General features: G+C 41.1%; 1 protein-coding gene across 1 annotated transcript in view; it reads left to right on the top strand.

The window, feature by feature from the left end:
- Window positions 1-1200: 1200 nt before the first annotated feature.
- The window catches only part of PEX7 (peroxisomal biogenesis factor 7), an 84072-nt gene continuing 75205 nt past the window's right edge, over window positions 1201-10067 (top strand). Inside the window, exons 1-3 of the mRNA XM_034990754.1 lie at window positions 1201-1411; window positions 2903-2960; window positions 4084-4234. Coding sequence (XP_034846645.1) covers window positions 1282-1411; window positions 2903-2960; window positions 4084-4234 — 339 coding nt within the window. The 5' untranslated portion in view covers window positions 1201-1281. The remainder of the gene's footprint in view (window positions 1412-2902; window positions 2961-4083; window positions 4235-10067) is intronic.

Below are 10067 nucleotides of genomic sequence, written 5' to 3' on the forward strand. Positions count from 1 at the left end.
AATATATGTTGAGAAAAAAAAAAAAAAGAAGAAGAAGAAGAAGAAGGTAGCGGGAGGGGAAGAATGAAGCGGGGGAAATCGGAGGGGGAGACGAACCATGAGAGACGATGGACTCTGAAAAACAAACAGGGTTCTAGAGGGGAGGGGGGTGGGAGGATGGGTTAGCCTGGTGGTGGGTATTTAGGAGGGCACATTCTGCATGGAGCACTGGGTGTTGTGCACAAACAATGAATCATGGAACACTTCATCTAAAACTAATGATGTAATGTATGGGGATTAACATAAGAATAAAAAATTAAAAAAAAAAAAAAAGAAAACCTCATCATTTACTCATCTCAAACATTACCTTCTTTCTGAAGTTTTCCTCCAGCACTGACAACTTCTTTTAAAAATACCTGTATATATTTCTAATAGCACCTACAGTATTTTGATCACAGTTAATTGTTGAAAAGTTAGACAATCTCTTGAGGGCATGGACTACATCTTATTGCTTTTGAATCCCAAGTACCTAAAACTGTACTTGGTGTAAAGCTGACCATACGACAAGGTTTGTGCCAGTTTACCTGGCTTCGTTATTCACTGCACTCTCTTTCACTCTCAAAAGTGTCATATTTGACAGATAAATTATATATAGTCACCTTCTGCATAGTACATGCTTGGTAAATGTTTGAATGAATGAATGAGCTTTAATTTTAACTAGCCTCGCATCTGAGCATTAGTTACTATACAATACACGTAGTGAGAATTTTTTAAAAGTCAATTGTTTATGATATCTTTTTTTCCTAAGCTTCACTCCTGCCTGATTTAATATTGCTTCAAGTTACCGTGGACAACACAGCACTCAATAGTCTTTTTGCTCGCTGTTTGGTTTCAGAGTTGCTGTAGCTTGTCTTACTTTGTAATCGTCAGAAACACTTCCTGATGCCAGTCTTCCAAAACCTCAATGAACTAATAAAACCCAAAAAACTCCGCAGTGAAGGCTGATGTGCAAAAACAGAAGTTGTCAGAACCATCACCCAACCCTAGAATCACCGCCTCGCTAGATCTAAGTCAGGAGAGGTGGCGCAAAGCTCTTTGTTTTGCCCCAAACAAAAATGGACGCCGTCGGAGTCAAAGTCCTTCCTCTGCGGACCAATCGAAATCTAGCATTCCGGGCTCCTGCTGTCCTCACTTCCGCCTCGTCTTCCGGGGTCTCTAACTTGGCGAGTCGGGACTGTCCGCTTCCGACGCGGAGCGGCTGTGGCGGCGCCAGGGCGGCGAGGCCCGGACGCGGCGGGCGGGATGAGCGGGGCGCGCGGCGGAGCGGTGCGGACGCTGCGGGTGCCGGGCCGCCACGGCTACGCGGCCGAGTTCTCCCCGTACCTGCCGGGCCGGCTGGCCTGCGCCGCAGCCCAGCACTACGGCATTGCGGGTGAGGCCGCGCTGCCGGGGCGGGGGCGGGGTCCCGTCGAGCCCAGCTTCACCGTGCGGTCGGAAAGCACTTCCGACAGCAGACAGTGCCACAAATGAACACCAGGGGGAGCCCAGGCACGAGCCGGTTGCCGCTTCCTCCTTTGTCCGGAGTGGGTCTGGAGACCGAGTCAGTGGTTTTTTCCAGTTACAGTGTGGCAGTAGCACGTGGGAGGTGCCTACTGGCTCGTGTCCTTATTCCTTAGTGCACCGACTCCACCGCCACCGGACCCCCTGCCCCCACCTCCAGGCACACCTCGGCTTAGCAGCTGTGACCCCTCCTGCCAGTACTTGGAAGGCGGCGGTCTGCAGGGTCACCCCCCAGTACCTGCTAATGGGTCCCCCATCCCCACAGTCTGCATCCAGGCTGTCTGTCCGTAAGAAGGATGGCCCTCAGCGGACGCTTGGAGTCTCCCAACAATTGATCCAAGTTCCGCCCCTACTTCTGTTGTCTCTGGAGGAATACACACCTTTGCAAGTAGTTGCTGGAGGTTCAAGGTCACTGTCTCTTTTCAAGGACTAGATTCAAAGGCGGGGTTCCATTTATAAATTTTTAACTTTTAATTTGTATCTTAGCTGTTATTTACGCACTGAAGCTCTGTGAAATACGTCACTGCGTAATAACAGATATTGATAGTTGTTTTTGTTTTTGTTTTTGGGTCCTACAGCCGAAAAAAAATGATGTGGTTTCTAAACCTCAGAGGGGGAGAAATATTTACTTATGTTTTCACCACTTAGCTCTTATTGCTTGCATTTGCACATTCACATTTACAATACTTGCCCATTAGTTGGGTTGAAACTCATATGAGTTTGATATTTTAAATTAAATCTTTTGTAAAAACTTACAAAAGTTTTACTTTTTTAAAAGTCATTCATGTTTAAATAGAGTGTTTTTCCTCCCTCAGTCCATATAACAAGTACAACTTTTAAAATATGCTTGTCTCTTAGTAAAATAATTCATTTTTGGTAGATAACTGATTCAGCACTTTACCTCCTAGTATGTGGTAGCAGGTATTTTGTTTTAAAATCCTATGTTGAATATATTTTAGGTTTATTGGTGAGGCAGTTTAACGTAGTAGAAGGAGCAGAGTTTCTGGGGTCTGTAGGCCAAAGGTTTCTTTCACGTAAATGGGGATGATGACACATACATGGGAGATTTATGTGCCTTGGCACCCTGCCTGGCCACAGAATACAAATTCAAATATCTCTCCCCTCTGTTAGAGCTGTGTCTGGATCCCAAATGTAGGTGAGATAAGTTTAATATTTCATGGTTGAGGCGCAATATAGAAAGAAATGGAGAGCACAATCCTGATCATTTTGTATACGTGGTCTCAATAACTTTAGGGAGGAATTTGTGGTAGTAAAATTAGGTACTCAGTGCTCAGTCCCCTTTGACCTTAGATGCTCCCCTGGCAAGTTCAACAGCGTGACCTTGAATTTTTTTTTTCCTTAGGCTGTGGGACCCTTCTAATATTGGATCAAAATGAATCTGGGCTTAGACTTTTTAGAAGGTAAGGGGGCTCTAATGATTAAACTTACGTGTATTCTCTGTTGCTATTAAAGCCTTAATATAATTAGATTTTGAATCTTTTTGATGAGTAGAAGATTTTTTAATTTTTAAATTTGCAATAGAAAAGAAACTTCAGCATTTGCATGGTAGAGAACATAGTTTTGCCAGTAAGTTGTGATTATATCATTTTTCTTCTGAAGTCCTTGTCTCTTAGTGTCCAGTTATAAATTATAAAGCTTAAACATAAAAAAAAAATGTCAACTGGTTAGTATACTGTGGGACATTTCTAACTTTGCTGTCTTCTTCACATAGTTTAGTTTTACTCATTCAGGAGCTGATTATCCATTTTGTGAGTTACCTAGCACTTCTTGCCCTTGCTTCTTTCTATGACTGTCTTGACTGTTGGACTTATTAACACCTCCATCAGGGTTAGTCAATGTCAGAGAAAGGAAAGGAAATCCTGTGAGAAGATAACTACCTGCTCACAGCTCGGGTGAAAGTTTTATGTGGAAAGTTGCAATCATTGGTCTAAATTAGTATTGTGAAGTGCTTGTTGCTCCCTCCTGTGGACCACAAAAACCAGGGAGCACCCAGGTATGGCAGCATGCCCTCACGGAAATCGTGCCAAATTTCTAGATGGGAGACCTCATTTTCATCTAGCTCTGCAGTTTTCTGGCATATGTATGACCTGGGCTGTTCTTTTCTCTTTTTTAATAATATGTTTTTTAAAGATTTTATTTATTTTTGCTAGAGAGAGAGTGAGAGAGAAAGAGAGAGTGAGCATGAGCAGGGGGGAGGGACAGAAGGAGAAGCAGACTCCCGGCGGAGCAGGGAGCCCCATGCGGGGCTCCATCCCAGGACCCTGGGATCATGACCTGAGCCGAAGGCAGACGCTTAACCGACTGAGCCACCCAGATGCCCTGGGCTGTTCTTTTCACCTCTCTGAACGCATTTCTGCTTCTGTCAAGTGCTTGCTCTACTTATCTTCCATAGTCGTGAAGACTGTGAGATAATGTGTGTTAAGACATGTGATAAACTTGAAGAAAAGCTATAAAATTATGATTGTTATTTTATGTTTGGCTGCCTGGGTAACCAGATGTTCTGTTTCACCTTCCCTGGTGTAGCTTTGACTGGAACGATGGTTTGTTTGACGTGACCTGGAGTGAGAACAACGAACACGTCCTGGTCACTTGTAGTGGCGATGGCTCGCTGCAGCTCTGGGACACCGCCAAGGCCGCCGGGCCCCTGCAAGTCTACAAGGAACATGCTCAGGAGGTATGAAGGCAGTCTTCCTGGGCCCATTGTTTTTCTTTGGATGAAATCCACTTGGGGATGGAAACATGGGGACAAGAAGTTTAAGCTTTGGTATTTGTCATGCATGTGAGATGTCATTTATTATAGGATTATTGAAACATAAAGTACATCTTGGCCTGAGGGGCTAGGAAAGAAGAAAAGGTCAGGCTTCTCATTAGTCTGCGAGGACGCCTCCAGTAGTACGTATGCTGTGGTCCATTTCCTCCGGAGAGGCCCGTCACTTTCTTCCCGCTGGAGGATAGGCCTGCCCCCCGGCAGACCGAAGACAGGAGGAGGCGGCCTTTTCACGGAGACTTCACAGGATTCCCTCTAGGGCTTCAGTAAGATTCCTAAGGATTTTCAGAATATACTGGAGCAAGAGCATCAAATACTGATTATGAGACAGCGCTTAACTGAAGAAATTTGAAATCTTAAGCGAGTTCATGTGTGTAGGTTCTTTGTGTATATATACATGGGTAGCATAGAAAATAGTTTGGTTTTCAATCATATAGAACTACCATATATATTTTTAATGAACGTGATGGTAAGAACAATCCCTTTTGGCATTTTACCTTAAATGTTCAAAAATTTTCCTTGAGAATTCTTAATTGCAGGAAACAAACTGAGGGTTGCTGGAGTGGGGGGTGGGGTGGGAGGGATGGGGTGACTGGGTGATAGACACTGGGGAGGGTGTGTGCTCTGGTAAGCACTGTGAATTGTGCAAGACTGTTGAATCTCAGATCTGTACCTCTGAAACAAATAATGCAATATATGTTAAGAAAAAAGAAGAAGAAGAAGGTAGCGGGAGGGGAAGAATGAAGCGGGGGAAATCGGAGGGGTAGACGAACCATGAGAGACGATGGACTCTGAAAAACAAACTGAGGGTTCTAGAGGGGAGGGGGGTGGGAGGATGGGTTAGCCTGGTGGTGGGTATTAAAGAGGGCACGTTCTGCACGGAGCACTGAGTGTTATGCACAAACAATGAATCATGGAACACTACATCTAAAACTAATGATGTAATGTATGGGGATTAACATAAGAATAAAAAAAAAATTTTCCTTGAGGTAGCAGTAGATCCTTCAAGTGAAAACTTGCACATTTACGTTCAGACTTGTGTCTGCCATAGCGTCTGGCCCATAGAAGGCCTCCAGTGAATGCTTTATTAGATGCAAGAATATTAGTCTTTTGTGATAAAAAGATTACTCGTGTGAGGATTCCAGAAATCATTGTATAGCTATAGCTGTTAAAAATCAGTATCTCTAAGATTGTGACTGAAAATAATGGAAAATTTTAGGTCCTCTATTTTATGGTGAAGCCTCTCTGAATAAATATACTTACAAATGATCATGTTTTCATAGAATCACTGAAGACAACTCTGGTAAAGGAGAAACTTTAGTTTCAGGATGTTCAATGCAAGAATCCCCACAAAGCGGCATGTCCAAAATTTGGACATTTTTGTGGTACCTTCACGATTTTTGCTTTTTTCTAATACTACTTACAATTAACTTAGTTTTTTTTGCTTTAATATTTTTCCTCTCAAAAGGTTTTTTTCTTTTTTTTTAAATCTTTAGTGCTTTGTACTGTCTTATAAATTCTAGGACTATAACCAATAGGTCATAAAATAATATATCTAGTTATGTTAAATGGGATATATTGATTTAATATATTTTTAAAATGATCTTTACATTGTTATTTCACTTATCCTAAAACAGTTATATTTAGGAAGCCATGGAATTGATGGCTAACTTAGAATGTACATTTAGTAGTTTTCAATGTACGTTTAAATATGTAATGAATGAAATAAAATGTATGTGCCAGTTAAAATCATCTCTTGTACAACCAGTGGTGTATACTACTCTCTGGGAAATACTGCTCCAGAATGTTCCTGACGATAGTCACTCAGCCTTTACTTCATCTCAGTGAAAGTGGATCTCACTGTCTCATGAGATAACTTATTCGACTTTAGATTGCTCTAATGGTTAGAAAATTGCTATCTTAAGTCCAAATCTACCTTCTGTCAACCAACTGTTGTTTCTGATGCCTTTCTCTGAAGTGATGAGAATGAGTCCAGCCCCCCTTTTCCAGGGGATCCTTGAAAATAGCCACCATGACCCCTTTTAGTCTTTCCTCTTCCAGACTATGCATCTATAATTCTTTCAGCCTATCTTCAGATTACATGGTCTTTGTATCTTTTACCCTCTTGGTAAATTCCTTCACATACTCTCCTTTTTCATGGTCATTTCTGACGTTGCATACATGATTTATTCTAGAAATGTGATGATCAGTGCTGAGCTTTTTAAAGCTTTTTTTTTTTTAAGATTTTATTTATTTATTTGACAGAGAGAGACATAGCGAGAGAGGGAACACAAGCAGGGGGAGTGGGAGAGGGAGAAGCAGGCTTCCCACTGAGTAGGGAGCCCGATGTGGGGCTTGATCCCAGGACCCTGGGATCATGACCTGAGCCGAAGGCAGATGCTTAACGACTGAGCCACCCAGGCGCCCCTGAGCTTTTTAAAACTTTGCCACCATAATCTTGAGCCTCTGGTTCTAATAATATTACCTAACATGGCTGGCTGTACATGTTCCTTGGCCATGTCGTAGTGTTGGGTTACTTTGAATCCACTGGTAAGGGACCTCGATCTCTGTTATTTGAACTGCTCTGAAGCCAGTTTATATCATTCTATAATTATGTAACTGGGTTTTTTTGAGCTGAAGACATCTTTGTGGGTTTTTTTCTTTCAGGCTATTTTTTTTCCCTTAATTTCTTTTCAAACACAATTTTTGATAAGTGCGTGTGTCAGTTACGATGCCTTCGCTGTTCATGTAATAGAGAATACAACGAAAAGTAGATTCAACAGAGTTTATTATCTCACATAACCAAGTATATGGAGAAGGAATGGGTGCTGCTTGGTTATTCAGGGCTAGACAGTGCCATCAAATACCCAAGTTGTCCTTGCCTTTCTGCTCTTTTATCCTCAGTGGGCATTGTTTTCTCCTTATGCTGCTTATAGTTCCAAGTATCATCTTATCCCCTTTGAAGGTCAAAGGGCAAAAAAAGTGAATGTCCCTGTCTTGGGACTCCTTTTGAGGAAAAGCTTCCTCAAAGCTTTACAGCAGATACCTCTTCACATCTCCGTAGCTAGAAGAGCATCATATCCCCAGTCCTAACCGTGTCACTTATGAGGGAAACAAGCCACCATTCCTGCCTTCACCTAAACAAGATTCAGCCCTGGGATGAGGAAGGGACAGCGCTTTTTCCCTGAAGGACAGAATTAGGGTTCTGTGAGCAAGGAAGAAAGGGAGATTGGCTCTGCTACAACATACTTGTCTTTCTCACAGTCCTTAGTAAAAATCAAAGTATGCCAAGCAGGGTGGTGAATAGAGAATGTAGGATACTCGTAAAGGCCATCTGCTGTGAGATTGTGAAGAGAAAGAATTTCTGGTGATTAACTTAAGGCTCAGTATTAAAATACCAAATATTTGGCATTTTGTCATTGAAGAGAAATACAGCATATATTCAAAGCATGTCTCTTATATCAAATACTAGAAACACTGAAAAGGATTTAAGAGCAAGTGAGAGTTTTGAGGAGCTAATAAATATTTGTTGAATAAATTAGTAAGTGAACGAGCATAGCTGATTTCCTTTTATTTTTTTTTCCCACCAGCATGTTCAAGAATAGCAAACAATGGGTCGTTTTTTCCCATGGGTAATAGTATAGAATAAGGATGAGTAGCCAGGTTTCAATCAACTTTGGGTTGAATCCTTGCTTTGTAACTTAGCTGCTGTGGGACCTTGGGCGAAGTTACTTTTTTTCTCCTGAAAATTAGTTTCTTCGTTTGCAAACCGAGGATAATAGTAGCCTATGTCCTAGGGTTGTTGTAAGTACTTAGAACAGAGCCAACACTAAATAAATAAGAGCTCTTATTATTATATCTTATTATACTAGGGTTAAAAAGATACAGAACAAGTTAGGAATCCTGCACTTACCCATTTCATCACTTGGTAACTGAGAAAATGTCCAACAATCAATTTTCAGATAATCAGATGGGTAGGTGCTGAAGTGAAAAGGAGAAATCCAAGACCTAGATATGTTTTAGGCCTGGGGAATGAAGGGCTTGGTGAAATGGAAAGGAAGAAAAACATGGACATTATCTGTATGCATAGCTTCTAAACTTAGCCTCAAAGCAAGACTCTGATTCTTCTCTCCTTTGTTTACCTGGTGTCTACAGAGGCCATTATGTCTTTTGAGCCCATTAAATGCCTGTAGTTTAGCCTGCTGCTGTGTATATAATAGGAGTGGAAGAACAGGAAAATTTTAAAAAGGTCCAGCAAGAAGGAGAAGAGAGGGTAAACTGAGAATTTTGTTTCTGTACGTCATGCCTTACAATATGGTGCTATTTCAAGGTGACAGTGACTCAATTTAATGTTTACATCAATATCTAGTTTCCTGTGTGCTGATTACAGTTTTTTTAAAAAATAGTTAACATTTGTCTTCATTGTCAAATAGTAACCTTATCAATTTGCTGAATTTTTTTTTTAAAAGATTTGATCCACTTGAAGTTTTTGGTTATGAAAACTTATCTTTGAAGTAAGTATGCAACTCTTAGTATCTCATTGTGGAGAGAATGTGTTTAACTATACGTATTGTAGTAAAGATGTGCCATATGGTTAAGACCTTGCTTACTTTAAAAAAATTATTTACTCCTATGATAATGATAGAAGCTGAAAAGTTTATAGTGATGGATGCCCATAAAAATATTAATGCAGAATGATAGTAAGTCATGCATTTAACACCAGTTTGTTCCCTTTAGAAATTGCATTTATGTTTAACTGCACAACAGACTTCTCAGCTAAAGAGATCTGTCTCTTTTCTTTTTCCCTCACTCCCTTCCTCCTCTCTTCCTTTCTTCCAGGACACAACTGAACTTGATATATTTCCTTGTGGGTATTTAGTCACCTAAATTCTGGAGTAGGTTACTGCAGTAAGATTTGTATTATAATGTAAAATAAGTGTAAATCTTCCCCCCCTAAAATTGTAATTATGGAGAAAAATAGTTTCCAATTATGTATCAGTTGAGTCTTTCTGGATTTTACTATGAATAGGATGTGATATCCTTCCCCACTTTTCAATGCTTATGTTTTTAAAGCATTCACTTTTTTTTTTTTTTTTTTTTTACTGTTTAGTATTTTAAAGTTTTAACTTGTATTTTAAAAGCTAGATCTGGGGGCACCGGGAGGCTTAGTCAGTTGAGTGTCTGACTCTTGGTTTTGGCTCAGGTCATGATCTCAGAGTTATGAGATTAAGCCCTGCATGAGGCTCCACACTGGAGGTGGAGCCTGCTTAAGATTCTCTCTCTCCCTCTCCTCCTCCCCGCCACTCGCTCTCTCTCTCTTAAAAAAAGGATTCTCCCCCTGCCCACACTCACATTCTCTCTTTCTCAAAAAAAAAAAAAAAAAAAAGAAGAAGCTAGACCTGTCCATACTGGTACACATGTTACGTGCCAGGCATATGCTAGTCATTGAAGATGCAAATATGAATAAGACTCAGGTGCTAATTTCTGGTAGTAGTTCTGGGACATGCTAGCAAGTCCCAGAGTTTGGTATCCCAAACAATACAGTGTGATTATATTGAAAAGAAGTGTCTAGAAGGTACAGAGAGGGCACAAAAGAGATGCCATTTGAGCTGAGTCTTGGACGATGAGTAGGAATTCACTGGCAGCCCAAAGGGAGGAGGGCATTTCTGGTAGAGAAAAGCATCTGCACAGGTGCAGATCTGTGAAAGAGCATGACCTGTTCAGGCACTCATAGGGCCTT

Source organism: Mirounga leonina, unplaced genomic scaffold, assembly GCF_011800145.1.
Source record: "Mirounga leonina isolate KUSES-001 unplaced genomic scaffold, KU_Mleo_1.0 Mir_53, whole genome shotgun sequence".
NCBI lineage: Eukaryota > Metazoa > Chordata > Mammalia > Carnivora > Phocidae > Mirounga > Mirounga leonina.